The sequence below is a fragment of the Bipolaris sorokiniana genome, assembly GCF_000338995.1.
Source record: "Bipolaris sorokiniana ND90Pr unplaced genomic scaffold COCSAscaffold_4, whole genome shotgun sequence".
Lineage (NCBI taxonomy): Eukaryota > Fungi > Ascomycota > Dothideomycetes > Pleosporales > Pleosporaceae > Bipolaris > Bipolaris sorokiniana.
Window position 1 is genome coordinate 1,721,453 of NW_006911898.1, and position 19,555 is coordinate 1,741,007.

The window sequence follows — 19,555 nt, forward strand, 5'->3', positions numbered from 1 at the left end:
AGGGTCCGGTATGCAATCGCTCGCTTAAGCAACGTCATGCTGGCCTAGCGGCAGGCAGCGAGCACTCCCCACCACCCAAGCCAAGTACCACAGACATGTGTCTTGCCAAGCACCATCGTAGTACGTAGAGCCAGTAAAGCACTGGTGCCAATCATTTTAATTATTCCTTTCATGCCCTCGGTAGGCCGATCCGTCCGCCATTCCTAGAAAATATACTTTCATAGTGCCTATCCCAGCGCTACCGCAAAACTACACAAAAAAGATTACTTCGTCGCTTTTTTGACCGTTAGACAAACAGAGGAACAAGAAAAAAACAAAAAAAGAAGCCAGGGATGTTGCGATGTCCATCGCCCGCTCCATCCCGGATTGCCGCCTTTAAGCCTATTTGGGTATCATGAATCGCCTTTGCTTGCCAATGCATCTTGCCCCCGCATCTGTTCTCTCACGGCGACTTTTGCGCGCCCCATACAATGCTCTCCATGAGAGCATATGGAGAAGAGTCCAGCTCCAAACCAAGCAGTGGAGACTGGGAAAACATATTGTCATTGTCGTTACTAAGTGCGTTGTTGATGTCGTGCGCCGTAAAGACGTGCATGGTGGGCGATGCTTGCGAGCCGGTCTCGCTGGTCTTGCGTGTGTGCGTCGATGTGATACTGAGCAACCGCTCAAGCGCCGAGACAGATCTTGTAATAGGCGTCGCGAGCTCAGCAGGGTCGACATCCTTGGTAACATCCGTGAGGACTTGTATCACGTTCTGCAAAAGACCCCGTGCACGTTCATTGCGATTGTGCTCACCGAGAATTCCAAGCAAAAGGGCTGAGCTGAGAGAGCGGTGCACGGCAGACCACGATCGTGTTGCAAAGGGCGTCATGTTTTGAAGGCCGAGAAAAGCCTCGACAGTATTGGTCAGACTGTCGATGCATGTCTTGCGCAGTGTCTTCGAAAGGTCAAAATTGGCCGTGGCTGGACTGATGGCTGGTCGACACAGCTCCGAGGTGACATATGAAATGTGGAGATACAATGCCCAGTGCTCCAGTTGATCTCGCATAGACCGGCATCTTCTCGAGTCTTTTAGATAGTCTGCTGCGTCTATCATGATTTCTTGAAGCTCGTTTCGATGCTCGGTGATCCTCATCAAAGCATCGTGTGAGTTTTGTGGCCGTTGACGCTCGCGCACAATGTCGAGACCTACTTTGCACAAGCGATACATGCTCTCGACATATGTTCTTGTGCCTGGCGCCGTGTGCTGACTCATTGGTACTGTGTGGTCGATGGTAGTGGTTGACGAAGCCCTGTCGTATGAGACAGAAAGTAGCGAGTCTTGCCAAAGCAGTGCCCACCACACCTTGCTTCGAATGACCTTCTGTTGCACGGGCGTTGATGGTGGGCATTGTCGGTGTAATCCTAGTGTCTGGGAAAGGCGAACAGTCAAGCCCATCAGACTCCAAGCGACCCCAGCGTTCATGTTGTTCGAGATGACGTTTCCAAGAATAAGTAGAGTCTGTATGTTTTCGATGTTCGCATGTGACAAAAAGTTGGTGAAGCGTAAGCACTCGAAGCTACAGCATACATAGACCTGCGAGGTCAGCTCCCGTTCTCTCCTTGTAAGGCTGGAACATTGACATCCTGACGCCAATATTGCAAAAACAAGACCGATCCAGTGGAAGTCTTTGCCGTGGATCTGCTGATCGGTTACGCCATTGTTGCCCTGTGAACTTGCGCGGTTGATCAGGAAGAGTAAGAGATCGGATTCGATGGCTTCAATATCGGCCACAGCGGGATATACTGCGTGTGCGGTTTCGCGATAACTCCGGAAGAAACTCAGACATTCAGAGTCGCTCGGTAAGGCATTAGCCAACTCTTGAGCGCGTAGTATCGATCCGTGAGGCAGCCCCCATAGATCGACAAACGGATATGTAGCGCTCTCGTTGTCCAACCCAAATATTGGCAGCATGCTTTTCTTGCCTAACAAATCCTGCACTCCCGGCGCCCATTGCGTGTCCCCCCTTCCTAAAGCCATGACGAGAGCCGGGACTGAGCTGGGCCCGATGTGTATTGTTTGGCCAGTGATGTCGTTGCGCGTGTGTATCCCTTGCGTTCGAACGTGGCTTTGTTCGCCGTCCATGGGTGCTGCAGCAGCCAAGGGTGTGTTTCCAGATCCATCTCCCGGAGAGAAGCCATTCACGGGTGGCGGTATTTCTGCGACGCTGCCTACGGCGTTCTTCAGGTCGTTGAGCGACTTCTCAGCCTGCTGTAGCTTGCCACAAATGCGCTCCCAGTCCTGCCACGGTCAGTCTGCGTCTCGTTCCCCTTGTACTCATGTGCGCACCTCTCGTGGCAGTGTGACGGTACCGCCATGTATATGAACCAGGCCGTTGGAAAAGTCATGTCCGTTGCTCTGTCCGACGGCGAGGTTTATCCGTTTCGCAGGCGGGTGCGACTCGCTGGGCGGGTGGTAGGTACATAGTTCAGGATGTTCGCGAACAACACACGTCTTGCATGGCACGTTTTGGTCGCATTTGACCTTGCGTTGTCGACACGGATAACAAGCCTGTAGAAGAATCAAGAGTCAGCGCATCTCCGTGGGGCCGTGGTTCCTAACAGGCCAGAATGCGCCGGGTTGTATAGCCCAATTCGGTAAACCAGAGAGGCCGTCTGCTTGCAACTCCCGGTGCTAACATCTAGCAGCCATCGCGACCTCCTCTTTTCCACATCTCTCGCTCTTCCATGCACTCCACTCCTACGCTCTGCACTGCACACGACGCATCCGAATAGCGTACCTTGTACTCTCTCGCTTTCCGCTTCCGTCTCAAGATCTCATCCACGTCAGCCCGTGGCGGCGTGTCTTGCATACTAAATCCATTTGGCGCATGTGGATTGTGCTGGTCTTTGAGTTCATCCATGGTCGAAGCTCGGGGGAAAGTCGTGGAAAGTTACGATGGGCCGGATAGGCGCGCTTGGTGGAGTGTTGTTCGGGCTTTCCGCTCGCTGAAGCCCCACTCCGGTAACTTCAGGATCGCCGGCTGGCATCCGGCCCAGCCAGTCACGCGATTTGTCGCTGGCTCGCGCCCAAATCTTCCTCGACAAGATCCTCATCATCACCCTCGCATATGACATCACCGCACTCCAAGATCCACGCGTCAAATTATAGAGTTTGCTAGCCCATGAGTCAATGTGTCGATTCTCACTCACAGTTTTACCACCTCTCGGCCAAGGGGCGCAACGCGAAGACAGGAACGAAGATAACGATTGAGTATGGATGATTGTTGAATGCTAAATACATATAAAGAGGATGGTATCCGATACAAATCCTTCCAAACGCCATGCAATGCAACACAGAAAGGTATTTCCCACAGCCAAACACTACTCACGCCAGACAATGCATCATGTCGTCACGTGACGTACCCGCACCACCTTTCTTGATCGCCACTTACACAACCTGCTTCTCATCCTTGTGCTCGGCCTCCTCACTATATGCGTAGTGCGAGTGAGCCCGGATCCTTGCGCCGTAAAAGTAAAACACAAAGGGGATTGCACAGCAAGCAAGACCGATGAAAGCGATCAATGAACTTGCCCATTGGTCTCCAAGGCGGTCGTACATCTGATTTGTGAATAGAACGACCGCGGCGCCCCAAAAGCTACGCAGGAATGTTTTGGCGGCCAGCGCAGAAGCTGCCTGATGCTGGTACGAATCGACTAAATAGTTGTTTGCCGCATTGTAAAGGAAGATGAAGCCAAAACCGACCGCTCCACCTCCAAATGCAGGGCCGGCCCAGTGAAGGTCTTTGTAGCTAGTCCAAGCGAATATGAAGACGCCAATTGGAATAAACCAGCATGAGCACATCATGGGAATCAAACGCACTTCCGCCGGAGGGCGACCATTGTACTTTTCCGAGAGCTTGAGGTAATGCTTGTTGACGAGGGGCGCGCATGCAGCGGAGAGGAAAACACCACAGATGAGTGGAGTGAACATCAGGCCAGTTGGTCCTGCACCCCACCCTTTGCCTTTCTGATAGACAATAGGGTAGGCGACGAAGAACATGTACAAAAGACCGTACAGTACGGACATGTACAAGGAGATCAAGAAGACGATGAGTTCGCGGAAGAGCAACTGGAATGGTCGAAGGAGGAACAGCTGGAGGCGCTGACTGAAAGGTCGCATATCAAGGTCTTGTTCTGTAACGTACTTGTCGTCGCCAGTTTCCTTGCGCATCTTCTTTGCCCTATTCGCGAGAATCTTGGGCGCATACGTCTCCGGAACCGTGAATGAGATCAAGATCCATATGATACCGCTGAGGATGAGCTGAATCCAGTAGAGCCAGCGCCAGCCACCGGCTGCACCGAGGTAGCCACCAACTAGGGGACCAACCCCTGGTCCACAGAAAGGAGCTGCTGAAAACACAGCCATGGGTACACCTCTCTCTTCTGACCTCCACATATCTGCCAATGTGCCACCCACAAGTGTCATGGGTGCCGAGAAAGCCACACCGGCAATGAACCGAGTGACCAACAAAGTACCAATGTTCTTTGCGACGGCACCAGGAATCGTAAAGATGACGGCAACTGCGAGTGTAACAGTGTATACAGGCCTCCTGCCCCAGATCTCGGACGCAGGTGCAAAAGCCATAGGACCAACACCGAATCCCACAACGAAAAGCGAAATGGTGAGAAGAGCCACTTCCTCGCTGACTCCAAACTCAGCACTCACGCCTTCGAGGTCGGCCGTGATGACCGCCGAATTGAACGCCACGACGAAACACGTCAAAGCGACACACATCGTGCACCACCACTTGAACGCCTTGCTCCAGTTCTTGGGGTTCTCCTTGTCATCCACGACGAACGTGACCAAGTCGTACTTTTCCACTTTGCCGGCATTGGATCTTACTTCTCGCACTATCTGTCCCGAGACCGTTTCTTGTGTGTATTCTTCGAGGGCGGCATTGTTGGATAGGATACGTGTGGGGAGGTTGACGAGATCGTCGGCTGTTGGCGCTCGGTGGAGAGGTTCGACCGTTGTTCTTTCCGAGGCAGCGTCGTTGTCGTTATAAGGAGAGTGCGAGTGGGCATCAGCAAAGTCCCTTGATACTGGGAATCGGATGCCCTCTGCGGCCATAGTGGGTGTAGTTGGGGACCACTCGAGGGTCTTATATCGAAGTGTCGATTTGAAATATAAAAGATACTAGAAAAGATGAAAGGTCCAAGTATTGATGTATTCCCAGCCTTATTCAAGATACTCGAAAAAAAGAGATGCTAGGAAACCACCTTGAAATCCGCTGATGCAAAAAATCCAAATCCCTCATTCTCTCCCTCCCTTCATATATACTTCTTCCCACCTCTCCCATCAACAAATGAAAACCCTTTCCACCCTTCTTCGTACGATCCCATTGACACATGCACTCACACGTTCCCAAACAACCGGATATCTCTCGGGCCTTGGCACCTCTAATCGCCTCGTCAGACACGTGTTCCCTTCCGACATTATGTACACTAACCGCGGAGGCGGCGAGCCGCATTGCTTATCTACCTACGCGCTATACCTTATTTGGAACAGTGGGACGATGGCATTGGACACCGTTCATTTCCCGAGAGATATCCGAGCGGAAGGGTTGTTGCTTTTATCGAAGACCGGTTTATTTGAGGAGTTTTTTTGTCGGCAAATATGTACGATAGCGCGAGGCATTTTTGAGAGGTTTCAAGATGCGAATGGTTGTTGTTCAGGGGGTATTTGGGGGAGCGATGGGGAGCTAGGGTTGGGATGCTAGAGAAGGAAATAGATGAGCGATGATAGAATGATGATGGTTGTGATAGCGGTGCAGATGGGGTGACCTTTTGACGTCAATTTCGCAGGTTATTTCACAGTGACTTAACTGTACATTTGCCCTGCTGATGAGTGTAGGGATGATAGTCGATGCTTGGTGGTAATGTCTTCTTAGTTTTGTGTTGGTACTTGAGGAAGTGGTGTGATGGATCTACGTGGCGCAAGGGGGCTTATCATGGATTCTTGAACACGAGGCACATACCAAGCGCGAAGGAAATATCTGCTCGCTTTACTTGAAAATTTGGGATAGCTGTAGCAGTTATAGCGAACATATTAACATAAGTGATAATAGAACTTTCTTCTTAATATGGAATAAAAAGTTTACAGCCAGCTAAAATCTATATCAGAAGGTAGTAATCAGTATAGAGCATAGCTTATTTAACCCGGAATTCTACTCAGATAATTTGTATAGATCAGTAGAATACAGAGAGAAAACAAATGTTATAGTAACATTTCTTCTCTTGATTGAGTAGATCCTGGCACTCCCCTACTAGTAAACAGACCTTGCCCCGACTACGCAGCGCTATTGGCAGCCTAGGTGAACGTTCCTACAAGGAGTAATAAGTTAAAGTAAGTACCTTAGTAGTCCTAATGTTGTTAAGACCTAAAGCTCTATGAGCCAAAAACATACTTGTAGCGATATTAATACATTATTGGTTCCTCCCGCCACCATCAATATAAGAATGGCTTTTAACCTTCAAGCTGTCAAAGTCACAAGAACAATCAGCCCGCTCCCACACTAGTGCGAGGAAATACCATCCACTTATCGCTGGACACATGGACAGTCTAAAGTAAATATTATTTTGGCCAATTTCTGGAATGAGCTTGATACACGCACTTTGCCCCACCTAAGTACAAGAACTATCTTGCATAAGACATGCAACTTAAATATATGATTTTACGTTCGCAAACGCTGTTACTGCAAGTCGTTATAGTAGAGTAGTCGCAATTCGCTCTATCATCCCATAGATCAAGTAGTCTACTTAGAAGTGCAAGCGTACGCGTCACTCAGCCAACGAGTACCACAAGGATAACCTGCAAGACAGCAAAGGAAAACTTGAAGACAGATAGTAGGGAAGAGGTGTATACACAACAAGCAAGTCGCAAGTCCGTTTTCTCACAGTCGAATAGAAGGGGGAAACGATTCCTGCAATATTCACAAGCAAAAATGTAGCTGTCTTTACATCAAAATTTAAACCAACCTAAGTTTTTTTTGTCGTTTCTATTTCAGACTCTTATCGGGTTTCCCTTGCGGCAACGTCACGTCCTACAATACCGCCGAACAGACACCCTGTCGTCCTACCCACTCCCCTGTGCTAACAAGCAACAGCTAATACCTAACTAGATACTCCGAACCTCCTAGCCTGATACACTTTTTTCCGAAGAGTAAGTCGAAGTTTATTTACTCTAGTAAATAGTAGCAACAGTCAAAAGAGCAGACTTGGAGTTTCTTAGGCAACACTAATGCTGGCTATAAGCGCCCTAGTACCGAGCTGGACGAATAGAACATAATGGACGGTCGGGTTGATGGCAAGGCGACACAAATCTATATGGATTCTTTTTTTTGGGAAGTAAGATTGATCTGATAATTTTCTTGGGGCGGAGCTTAGCTATCTTTTCTTCCTTTCTTCTTTCCCTTCTTTAAACCACTTCCCACTTCCCTCTTTCCTCAATTTCAATACGCAAAAGCCTGATATCAATTATATGCCCCTTTAACCCTTCCCCCCGAAAAAGAAAAAACTGTGCTCTAGCTTCCTGAGATGATTGTATGGCCCGAGGAAGGGATGGACGGCAATATGCAACTGACCATCCATCCATCCATCCACCACACTCAATTCCTTCATCAACAAACCAAAATCAATCGCATTCATCACACCTAACTTCAAAAGATTGGACTCGCAGCATAATCCGCAAGTACCATCTCAACTATGAAGACGAAAACATGTACGTGCTATGCCTTTTCGAAAAGCGTCAGGGTAATGTGTTTGGAACCGTACCAGTTTACCGGACGAACTATTTTGTCTTTTGAGACTAACTAGCGTTGGATGAAGTAGATGGTAATGGGACGAGCAGCGCAAAGACGTACAAGTATACAATACTAAAAAACTCTTAATTCACTACCATCTTGAACAAAGCAATGAACAAGACTTTCATTCCACATATCATTCAAATGAAGGATGGAAAAGAAACGATAAAACCGCAGATTGGATATAAAATAACTGAAACTAATTCCAACAAAAAGCAAATACACTACCAACCCACGGCACCCTTTCTCCCCCAACGCACCCCTCACCAAAACCCTGACCCAAAAAACCCCCCTTCCCCCCCAACAATCCAATTTATATATAACCCCTCTACTCCTTACCCACAAACACCGTACTATCATCTGCCTTCTTCTCCTGACCATCCTCCTCCACCTCACTCGGCTGCACAACCTGTCGTCCCTTCCACTCCTTCATCAACCCGCCCAACCTCTTCCTAATCCCGTACTGCATCCAAAGCGGCAGTCCCCTGAGCTTCGGGAGGACACCCCACACATTCTCGGGCAGAACAACATGCTGACTCTTTCCACTCAGCACCGCCTTAACAATCGACTCAGCCACCGTCTCCGGGTATAGCGCACCGCTCGGATCGAAGCCCTCGAAGAGCGCGGTGCGCGTGTAGCCCTGGCAGACAGCCACAGTGCGGACCTTGGGAGCCTTGTAGGTGTTTACGAGTTCGGCGGAGAGGCCCTCGTGGAAGGTTAGGGCGGCGGCTTTGGAGGAGCAGTAGTCAACCATATTGGGGGCGGGGATGTAGGCTGCGATGGAGGCGACGGTGACGATCATGCCGTGGTTGGTGTTGATCATGTGGGGCAGGAATTGCTGGGCGAGGTAGTAGTGGCTCATTGAGTTGACGCGGAAGGTGAGGTTGATATCTTTTTCCGTGGATTCGAGGATGTTTTTGCCGCGGGCAACGCCAGCGTTGTTGATGAGGACGGTGGGGTTGCCGAGGGCGGCGCGGATAGCAGAGGCGGTTTCTGCAATGGCTTTGGGGGAGGAGAGATCGCATTTGAAGAAGCTGACGGATGGGGGTGCTGGGGAGTTGTTAGTATGAGATGGCTTTCTTCCTCTTCCTCCTTCTTGCAATTAAAGTTGGAGAAACTAATTGGCACGCTAGACATACCTTCATACGTCAAGTCCTGGACATCTAGCACAGCGACTTTAATCCCCTTCTCAGCAAGCAGCTGCACGACAATCTTGCCAATTCCATCACTCCCACCAGTCACAACGACAACCTCGCGATTCCAGTCATACTTGTCGCTAGTCCAGTTGTTGATGACGCGGTTGCTTAGCCAAGTACTGGCTGTATTGAACAATCCCAGGCCAAGCAGCGTCTTCAAGTGCTTAAATGCATTAGAGTGCTCAGATGCAAGCGAATTGCCCTGCTGCGTGTAGCGTGCGAGCAAAAAGATTGGCAGTGTGAGTGCAGGATTAAAGGCCGTTAGCTTGAGCAGGTTGACCAAGGTATCGCGGGTGATTCCTAAACACCATGTTAGTTGATATGTTTCAATGGCTACTTATTCTAACAGCTGAATGTCTTCATGACACGTACCCTCGCGTGCAAGGCTCCACTCGCTTCGAATCGGCATTATGGACGGCTCTGGATGGCAATAGATGGCTTGACTGGTAGAGAAAAAAAAGGAGTGAATATGTAGTAAACTGCGCTGATCGCAGCGACCGTTGGGCGTCTTACATGGTGTTGGTGCGCCTTAAATTGCCCTTGCCTAGTATGGGAGGGAGCTGCTCGAGGTGCTTGGCTACGGTGGAAAGGAGCAGCTCGAATTGCTTCGCTAAGGGGGGAAGGAAGCGGGGTTGACTAAAACAGGGCTAACGCGTCTTCAGCTGGAGGGACAGCCGAGGAAGTCGACCCGACGTACACCCGACGTAGGCGCATGTGTCGCCAACACTGACAGTTCAGCTAGGTATGAGGTCTCCAAAGTACGGGTAAGGATATCAGGATGAAGTTGAAGAATGATCATTATCTGCCGTTTTCTCAAGCTCTGGATATAACCTACAATCACTAGACGTACACATCCGCTCAAAACAATACTGGTATAAAACTCGATCATCCAAAATCCAGAAATCCAAACATAAGGAAAAGTCATTCAAAGGGTAATGGGTAACATGCCAAACGCCAAATCCAAAAAGTCCATACGCATGCAATGGGGTGACAACGGAAAAGAAAATCATAACAAAAAAATCATCTGCCGCGCATCTAAAACATGTCACTTCCCGGCTTCTCATAGTCCATGATGGTGCTCTCAGGCGGAGCGACACTAGTGACGCGGCTGATCCGACTTCCTCTCGAATCCGGACGATTAATGGACATGGCACCGCTCGCCACCCTTGCCATCTTCTTAGTCCTCGACCCTTGTACTAGTACTTGGGCAGGACACACCACAATCTCGTCTTCACCCTCGCCAAAATCATCACCCTTCTTGACGACGAGAGGGAACAGTACAATCTTGACAATCGCACCGCGCGCTTGGAGTTCGTCCTTTGGTGTCGTCTCGCCTGATCGTTCGTTCATGAGCGAGGCATTGAACGTGACCTTCGCAACGAGGTCACCGTTGGTGTCGTACTCTGGCTGCAGCGGCGGTAGCATAATGTACTCTGCGCGCTGGGTGCGCATCTCAATCGACAAGTCAACAGCTAAGCGCATGACGTTGCGGAGAGACTCTTGAATCTGCTTTTGCATATTTGACGGTGGCGGAAGAAGTGTCGTGAGCGTGCTGTAAATCTCATGTACAACGGCCTCCGTGTCTTGAGCGCGCTGCTTCACAAATGGCTCCCTCCTCGAGAGCAGGGTAAGGGTGATAGCTCGCCACTGGGCTACAGCGCGTGGTGGACCGACTTCTGATAGCGTCTTCTCCAGCCCCTTGAGCTTCTGTCGTTGCTCCCTGTCCATACCAAACAGGTACCTGGTGAACACGTACTCCCAGATCATAGTCATGGTAACTGACATGAAGACGTCTCGTCGCCTGACACGATCCGAAAGTAGTGCGTCCACATCCGAACCATCGAGGACGGCATTGTCTAGACGGGTGTCGATCTTCTTACGAGTCGCCTGGTCTAGCCTGGTATCGGCTTGAATCTCCGACGATAGACGACATGCGCGAGTGTCGGAGAACTTTGAGAATCGCAGCACCCACTGCTGCACATGCTGGCACAGCTGCTGACATGCGCTGTCAAAGTAATCCTCATCGCGAACAGTGAGGAAACTCTCGCTGGGCTTCTTGGCAGCCAGAATCTCCTTCTGCAGCGTCTTGATTTCCTCGCGTGCGGCGTCAAGCTCTGCCGTCAGGCGATCAATCTCAGCCTTGCGCTGGTCAAGCGCCTCCCCAATCTCGTCGCGGACTGCTTCCGCCAACCCTTCCTGCATTCTGGTGTGCTGCAGGCGGAGCTGTTCCAATTCTCGTTGCGAGGTTTGCCATTGCTCGTGAACCATCTGCCCTTCAGATTGAAGGTTTCCATACTTTTCATTAGCTTCACTGATCAAGGCCTGCTTTTCGGCCTCCATTTGCGCGTATCGTGCATTCGCCTCTTCAATGAGACTGCGGTTCTCTGCTTGAAGCTGGGCGTACCGTGTGTTGGCATCGTTGGTGAGATTGCGATTGGTTTCTGTCAGTGAGTTGTTGAGTTCTTTCAGGCGTGCAATCTCTTCCTGTAGTCGCTTGAGCGTATCCTTGAGTTGCGCAATGTCAATGTCCCTCTTGTAAATCTCGCGGTCACGTGCTTCAATCTCTTCTTGTACCACCTGCTCGTCAACTTGGCGCTGATGTTGGGTAGCCTGTAGGCTCTCTTCAGCTTTTGCCCTGGAAAATTCAAGTAGTGAATTTTGTGCAGCAAGCTGTTCAAGCTGCGTCTGCAAATCCAAGATCTGCATACTTTGTCGTTTGCGCACGCTTGGAGGGCGCGAGGGCGACACGGACGAGCCCTGAGCCTCGCCCCATGCTTCCTAGAGATGACAGTTAGCAATTGAAACAGCGGGCGCATCAGCATTAAGTCAACTTACGAAGGTTTCCGCCATACTGGACCGGCGAACTTTGCCTTCACCACGGACCGGATCGTAGTTCGGCGTGCCTGCGATGACTGCTGTGGTCCCAGCTGCATCAGTGCTCGGGAGGGTGGGTTGCGCATTCTTAGCGTCCTGCGCACTGGCCTCGCCAAGCCTTGAAGCGGACCTCAGATCACCTGACGTTTGTCGATCTATCCGTCGCAAAGACTGCGAGGAATGACTGCTCAAAGCGCTTGAGGGACGTTCATAATCTGGAGACCTGAGCCTCGCGATGTTGTTCAAAGAACGTTGGCTTTGCACACTGGCTGAACGCTGCTGACCAACGGACTTCATTGTGTCTGCGCTCGGAGAGGAGCGAGGCATCCGGTGTGCAGGGCTAAGAGCTGTTGCACGATCGACGGCATCGCTGGTTCGGCGCCTTGACGAGCCCCTTGATGAGGCCCTTGAAGGCGTGACTCTGCCAGTCATATATTCTGGCGGAGGTATGCTTGTGGGACCTCCAGGGGCTGAAGAGTGAGGCGAAGGTGATCTGAGGCGATCAGAGAGCATCCTTAGACTCTCCTTACGACGAGCTGACTTGAGTGCTCGCTCTGTCTGACCTACGTCACTCCAGGATCGTGAACCCTTGCGTATGGCAGAATCATCTGGGCTAGTTTCCGTAATTGACGCCAATGGCGTGTTGCCGGACGTGTTTTCAGGCTTGGTAGTTGGCATCGCAAGCGACGCACTAACCTCAGCCTTCTTCTCGTTGGGATCACCGAAGATCGATTTGTATGGCTCTTTCTGGATAACCTCCTTTGTAGGTGACATCCGTCCAAGCTGCGGCTCACTTCGTAATTTCTTGGCTGCCCGCAACGATCCCTTGTCAATTGTCGGAGTGTCGTCAATCACCCTTTGGTTGTCGTGAGCGGGCGTATACGATGGAACTGCACGTGCGTCTGTTGATGTTTTTGGTTCTGTCGAACGCTGCTTGCCCTTTTGAACTTGCTTCTCGTTTGATTCCTCCATATGTGATGGCGATGCTGTTCTTTCAGCCGCAAATTTAGTCTTTTCTGAAGACTCCGACTTGTGGAGACGCTTCTCGTTTGGCTGCTCTTCATCGAAAGATACCGGGTGTGTTCTGCGTTTGTGGTGCTCCTGAACTTGTGATGCTGTCTCTTCCAAACCCAGCTCAACCTTCTCCTTTCCCTTCCTGCACTCCTTTCCCTTCTTTTCCGAAGTCGGGGCCCATGCATCCATATCTCTTTCTTTCTCCAACTCCTTCTTATGCGACTCTTCCATTGAAGGCTGTACTACCTCCTTCTCCGACTCAACCTTTGGGAATGGGTACTCTTGAAGCTGTCCCATAGCTACTGAACGTGGGTTCTGATCAAATGTGATTGGTAGGTTAGGAGTGTCCTCCTTAGTTTGCTCTTTGTCATCCTTGATCTCGCGAGTCGCGTCTTTCTGACCCTTCGACGCATTAGAAGCTTCGGTTTTGGCCATAGACAAAGACTGATCATGCTTATCTTCGCGGACGGTGGAGTCAGCCGAAGTCTCAACAGCAAGAGACCCATGGGGAAGAGTCTCAATCGCCGGAGTTCTTGCAGCTGTATACTCAACACTGTCCTGCGGAAGTAAAGCATGTTCATTGTCCTTCCTTGACTTCTTGCCTCGTTTCGTCGGCGCGATCGAAGCTTCTTGCACATCTGCTGAAGCGACCTCTGGCGGCGTCTCTAGCAAAGGCTTGCGTTTCTTGTTGCCCTTGTTCCTCCTGAGAGATGAATAACCAGCCAGTTCGTCAGGATCGACTTCCTCAAGTACACCAGGAGGTGATTTTCGTGCCGAGAAAATCGGGTCATTGAGAACATCTAATGGGTCAAAAGAGACCGCGGGTGCAGATCCCATAGCCACTTCGATTGGCGGTAGTACCTCAGGCTCGGCGGGTCGAGTTGGCCTCATTTTTGGCGAACCAGAGGCAGATGAAGGGTGACTCAAGCTTCCAAGTCGGGATCTGCTGGCCCTCTCCCTTGCAGCAAACACGTCGTCATCTGGATTGATGTCGTGGTTGCTTGAGATAGAGTTTGAACGATGGAACGATCTGTCGTTGATCACGAATCCAGGATCAAAGCCAGACTCTCGCAAACCAGCAGCGACGGTAGCTGCAAAGTCAATTTCTCTTGCCGGCGACTTTGAATCTGATCTCCCTGGTGATCCTGGACCCAGCTGACAGCGGGAAATGACTCGAGACAAATGTCGTTTCTCGGGAGATAGAGGTCGCTTCTCAGGTGATACGGAGCGTTTCTCAGGTTCAAAAGGGTTCTTGACGGGAGATCGAGGACGCTTTTCGGGGGAGGGAGGCAAGATGGGAGTTATGGATCGAGCTTGAGTCTCGTATTGCTCAGCAAGGTTCTTGACGCTCCCACTTGCTCCCTTGCGTAGGCCTCTCTCAACGGTTGGGCCTCCTTGTGATTGTCCACTCTCAAAAAGTGCGGCCAGCTTGTGCTTCTTGGATGGCTTCTTTTGGAGTGTTGGCGGTTGCGCTACTTCTGGTACTTGAGCAGGCACAGGAGCGAGTGCAACTGGCGGAGTAATCGTTCTGGATGGTGGCTCAGGTACTGGTGCCACAGCGCTCATGTCCTCTCTAGGGAGATCCTGAAATGGAGATGAGCGTTCGACGATCTTGTCAGGCAAACTCTGTCTTTGCGATTCTTCGTGGCGTGAGTCTTCGGATGTTGTCTCGGTCGAAGCTATAGGAGCTTGTGGTTCGACGTCTATCGTTGCTTCACGCTGAACGTTTTCAACAGTCGACGAAAGGGGTGCTTGCTGAGTGTGTTCGGCTACAGAAGGTGTCGAAACCTTGTCTTGTTTCTCACTCTTTGGCTTGCTCTCGTTGGATTCTAGAAGAGAGGAAATAGTTGGCTCTGACTCGGTTACCAGTGGCTGTTCCGTCACGAGTTGTTTATCTTGCGAGTCGTTGAGAGGGCTTGTTTCTGTCATCGGCGGAGGCGCTGTCTCCATCACACTTGATTCGTGAATCTCCGATAGCGGCGTCGACTTGACAATCTCAGGCTCAACTGCGGTAACGGGATGAAAAGGCTCCTTTGATTCAGGCGCTGGTGCTGGGTCGACCAAGCTGCTCGTCTCAGGCAGAACCGACGAAACATCCTCCACGGCCCCCGTGTTCTTCGCCTTGTCTTTCTTTTCACGTTTCTTCGATGGCGTTGGCGGCTCCTCGACTGCCGTTTCTTGGACACTTTTTTCAACAGTTGGAAGAGTCTCCGAAGCGGTAGGCAAGTTCTCGACTGGCTGTTGAGCAAATGGCTTGGACAACTCTCGCACTTCTTCCACAACAGGTTCCTGACCGACTTCCCTCGCCTCACTCTTAGGCATTTGAATGACCGGCTCTGCAACCACATCCCCCTTAGCCACCACAGTCTCATCAACCACAGGCGCAGGAGCAGGCTTCTCAACAACCGCTTCCTTCGTCTCAACCGTAGCATCAAATTGAGCTACAGGAGTCGTCGGAGTAGAGTCGGAGATGCGCTTGCTCTTCTTCGCCTTCTTATCCTTCCTCAGCTTACTTAGCATACTGAGGATCGGAGAGGACTGGGTGGGAGAGGGGCTTTCAGGCTTCTCGTCTGAAGTAGGCTTGGTGCTGGATGCTTCAGATCGGAGGCCAAGGATGGCTTTGGTGGATGGGGAGGACTCAGTTGTTGGATGGCTGGCCTCCTGAGTAGACTTCTTGGCTTCGTCGCGTTGAGTGAAAGACTCGGGAGCTTGGCTGACAATATCGGGAGTGCTGTCTTCCATTGGGATATCGATAATACCAAGACCTGGTACGGACTTAGGTTGCTCCACAATTGGCACTGTAGGAGGAGAAGTAGGTCGGTCTGACTGACTGATTGTCTCTGCTGGAGCAGGAGCCTGAACATTGTCAACTGTAGTGGCTGGTGCTTGCGTCTCCTGTGGAATTTCTGTAGTCGCCTCCTCGGTCTTGGGAAGCTCTAGTCCAACTTGTCGATAGAACTCTTCAGTCATTGGCACACCGGCTACTTCTCGCGATACCTCATTGTCAACAACTCCAGGCGCTACAGGCTCTCGTGGAACAACCGGTTCAACACTCGGCTGGCTTTCGGCTTGTTCACCAGGCTCTTGAGAAATGACAGTGGTCTCCTGAGTTTCCTTGACTGGCTCGGGAGCTTCTATCAGCGGAGTACTGTCAGCTGAAGAGATACTCTTCTTGCTCTTCTTCCTCTTGTGGCCTTTCTTTGATTTTTTAGGCGAAGAAGATTCGGATACGATTTCTCTCTCGTCTCTCGGAACATCCACGGGTGGTTGCGATTCGCTTGTAGTCTCAACGGTCTCAGGTGTCGATGGAACAGGGACTGGTTCAACTTCCGTAGATTGCGGAATAGGCTCGACGGTAGTCTCCTTGGCGGGGAGGACTTCTGAAGCGGGTTCTTGAAGAGGTGTTTGCTCCAGAGGATCGGACGCTGCTGGTACTGTAGATTGATCCAAAACCTCAAGACCAACATCAGTGCGTAACCGAGCATCTTCTAAAGGAGTACTTTCTGGCAATGCAGGAAACTCTACCTCATTTGATGGTACCGGTTCTTCAGGGAGCTCGCGCTGTGTTGGAATTTCAGTAACGGCAGGAAGCGGTTGCTCTGGCTCGACTACTGACTCCATGACATGGTTGTCTGACTCTGTGATAGTGCTTGCTTGATCCTGAAGCGTGACAGATGGCTGCGACTGTGGCTCTGCGGTTTCTGGTCCTAGTTCCAATGCCTTTGGCGCCTGTATCTGCTCATGAAGTTCTGATGGTGTGATAACAAAATTCTCAGCTACGTCAAGAGCAACGGGCTCAGTTTTTTTCTTATTGTCCTTCTTAGCCTTCTTCGACTTCTTGGGAGAGAGGACGGTTGCATCTTCCCAGTCGATATCTTGAGGTTGAGCTTCGACGGGTCCTGCACTCGATTCTTCGATGGTACGCTCAGACACATTCTGGGTCGCTTCAGGTACAGGAAGGGGATCTTGGACTGGAGATGGCTCCGGTAGAGGCTGTCGCTGAACAGATTCAGTCAACGTGGGCTCGATGACATCGGGGAGTACAGAGGACTCGGCTGCAGGCATAGCAATGGGTTCGACCATAGTCTCGCTCTCAACGGCGGGCTCGACACTGAGGGCGGCCGCCTGCTTCTGAGCCTTTTTCTCTTCCTTCTTGCTTAGCTTGGGATCAAGGACAGGCGTCTCAACAATAGTCTCTTCCTTGGTCTCTTCAGTAGGTACTGGCTCTTCAGTCTGGGCTGGTACCGAGGTTTGTTCGTTGGGGACTTGTTCTGGACTAGGGACGAGCGCTGGGGCAGGTTCCTCAGACGCAACGACAGCCTCTGGAGGGGCTTCGATCTCTCGAGCATTGGACTGTTCTTCGACGGTAGCTACCATAGGATCTTGCACGTTGGTGATGGGAGCGGGAACAGCGTCTACAGTTGGCGTGGCGACGATAGCAGATTCAGTCTCAGGTAGAGTTTCAACGACTGGTGTCTCGGTTTCCGACTTCTTTGCCTTCTTCTTGTTCTTCTTGGAGGTCGAAGGCGAAGGGGGCTCAACAAGGGCAGGCTCAACGTCTTCTACAGGTAGAAGAGTAGCTTGCTTAGGCTCGATCTGACGTTGCTCCTGGACAGTAACATCCTGCTGAGGGATGATGTTGGATGCATCACCACTCATAGAATCATTGATCGGGCTGTTTACAGATGGCTCCTCTACGACGGGGACTTCTCGTGACAGGTCTGCTGGCGCATTGTCGGCGTGTGCCACTTCAGTTGGTTGTTGGCTAATGGGTTCCGGCACAACGTCTGGAAGCACAACCGATTCGTTCTCTGTGGAAGATGCTGCATTGTCAGATTCCTTAGTAGGCTCAGTTACCACGAATGGCTTCTCTTCGCGCACAGGCTCCGCAACACTCTCTTCTTCAGGCAGAGGCACAGAAGCTGCTTCTAGAACGACTAGCTCGTCATCAGACTTGGTAGGCTCAACCTCAGGGGTGCTATTTTCCAACGCCTTCGCCTTCGCCTTCTTAGCTTTCTTCTTGTCCTTCTTAGAAAGCGGCGCAGCGTCCAGCGGAATCTCAGGCTCAGCGACTGGAATTGTAAGTGGCTCAGCTTCGGTGGCGTTTTCGGGAGTAGCCTCGGAAACTAGTGTTGGAATAGGCTGATCACCGGTCGCTTCAGTTGGCGCATTAATCACACGCTCTTCTGGCAAAGGTGTCTCCGAAATGACTTGGGTAGATTCGGTTGTCGTCTCTGGTGTAGGTTCTGACTGCTTTGTCTTTGGTACTTCAACGATATCCTCAATGGCTGGAATTTGAACTTGGTCACCCGTCTTCTGTTGAACGTCTGGGATAACCTCAGGAGGTGTTGCAGCATCAGCTTGCTTCTTAGCCTTCTTCTTGTCTTTCTTCGAAAGCGTTGGCGTCACAGGCTCTTCTGGCTGCTCAGATACAACCTCTCTCGACTCCGTATGCACGAAATCCTCGGCGATTGGCGTTGAGGGTCGTACCGTTTCGTCAGGTGTTGCTGAAGGTTGTTCATGTTCAACCAGCGTGCGCTGAACATCAGATGAGGGCTCAGCAGGCGTGGAGATCACGGGTAGAACATCCTCGACTTTCTGGGCCTGCTCAGGCAAGATCTCTTGAGCAATGTCGCGTGAGGATTGCGGCTGATCAATTGGTTCCTGGCTTTGTGGCACCGGCACTTGAACCTCGAGGATAGCTTCAACAGGTATCTCACTTTGAGATTGCTGCTTAGCCTTCTTGTTCTTCTTGCTCTTCTTGGGAGAACTTGGCTCTTCGACAACGGGTTCTGATGATGGCTGAGCTTCGGAGAGAGCGGGGTCGGATGGGGCTGCAATGTCAATGCTGCGATCAGTGACTTCTGGTGCAACAGTCTCGGGCTGCTTCACTGCATCCGCCGGGACTTCGGGCTCGGACGGCTGAATGACGACATCGCTCTTAGTACGTGCGACATCCTCCATAGGTTTTACATCCTCAGCCACGAGCAAAGGCTGCTGTTCAGATTCTAGTACCCTCGTTTCTGGCACCACTTCATCAACGTGAGAATCGCGCTCGCTCTTCTTGTCTTGGTCCTTCTCTTCCGATGAGCTAGGTGCCTCGTCCCTGACTTCGGCCACTGTATCAATTGGCTGTGCTACAGGCAATGCAACGGTCTCTTCTAAAGCTTCCTTGGTTTCCTCCTCAGGCTGGGGAGTTGCTGGCAGAGCAGGCAAGTCATCGATAGACACGACAGTGGGTTCGTCCTGAGAGACAGATGGCAGAACAGAGGCTTCAGTAGAGGCGGCTGGCTCGACCTCTGTGGTTGACGTTGGCTCAGTGACGGGAGGTTCGGGCGCAGTGCTCATGGAAGGCACTTCGGATGCTGGCTGTTCAACCAATTCTTGCCTCTCATCCTCGATCTTCTTCTCCATAACTGCAGGCTCAATATCGCCAGTCGCAGGCTCTTGTGGTGCAACCGATGCAGCTCCTTGCTCACGATGCAATGACTCTTTCTCCACTTCCTTCACATCCTCTACACTCTTCTCCATTACCTCCTCTTTCAAAACCTCTGGTTCTTGCTTGGCAATTTCGATAGCAACGTCGTTCTCCTCTTCCCGCTCCTCCCGTACTGCACCTTCCACAAC

At 51.1% G+C, this 19,555-nt stretch overlaps 4 protein-coding genes across 4 annotated transcripts; all 4 read right to left on the bottom strand.

Moving 5' to 3' along the window:
* Nucleotides 1–129: 129 nt before the first annotated feature.
* Nucleotides 130–2,936, bottom strand: COCSADRAFT_35178 (uncharacterized protein). The gene is made up of 3 exons (XM_007699409.1): nt 2,781–2,936; nt 2,330–2,551; nt 130–2,281 (listed from the first exon to the last, which is right to left on the bottom strand). The coding sequence occupies exons 1-3, from the start codon at nt 2,901–2,903 to the stop codon at nt 443–445; spliced, it is 2,184 nt and encodes a 727-aa protein (XP_007697599.1). The 5' UTR covers nt 2,904–2,936; the 3' UTR covers nt 130–442.
* Nucleotides 2,937–3,223: 287 nt separating this feature from the next.
* COCSADRAFT_35180 (uncharacterized protein) lies at nt 3,224–5,470 on the bottom strand. The gene has a single exon (XM_007699410.1). It carries the CDS (start codon nt 5,111–5,113, stop codon nt 3,431–3,433), a length of 1,683 nt encoding a protein of 560 aa, XP_007697600.1. The 5' UTR covers nt 5,114–5,470; the 3' UTR covers nt 3,224–3,430.
* A 2,702-nt stretch (nt 5,471–8,172) lies between these two features.
* On the bottom strand, nt 8,173–9,449 carry COCSADRAFT_84746 (uncharacterized protein; the record flags this gene model as incomplete). Its single annotated transcript, XM_007699907.1, has 3 exons — nt 8,173–8,894; nt 8,984–9,340; nt 9,413–9,449. The coding sequence occupies 3 exons, from the start codon at nt 9,447–9,449 to the stop codon at nt 8,173–8,175; spliced, it is 1,116 nt and encodes a 371-aa protein (XP_007698097.1).
* A 348-nt stretch (nt 9,450–9,797) lies between these two features.
* On the bottom strand, nt 9,798–12,382 carry COCSADRAFT_300970 (uncharacterized protein). The gene is made up of 3 exons (XM_007699908.1): nt 11,876–12,382; nt 11,749–11,818; nt 9,798–11,650 (listed from the first exon to the last, which is right to left on the bottom strand). Exons 1-3 carry the CDS (start codon nt 11,998–12,000, stop codon nt 10,076–10,078), a joined length of 1,770 nt encoding a protein of 589 aa, XP_007698098.1. The 5' UTR covers nt 12,001–12,382; the 3' UTR covers nt 9,798–10,075.
* Nucleotides 12,383–19,555: the final 7,173 nt, after the last annotated feature.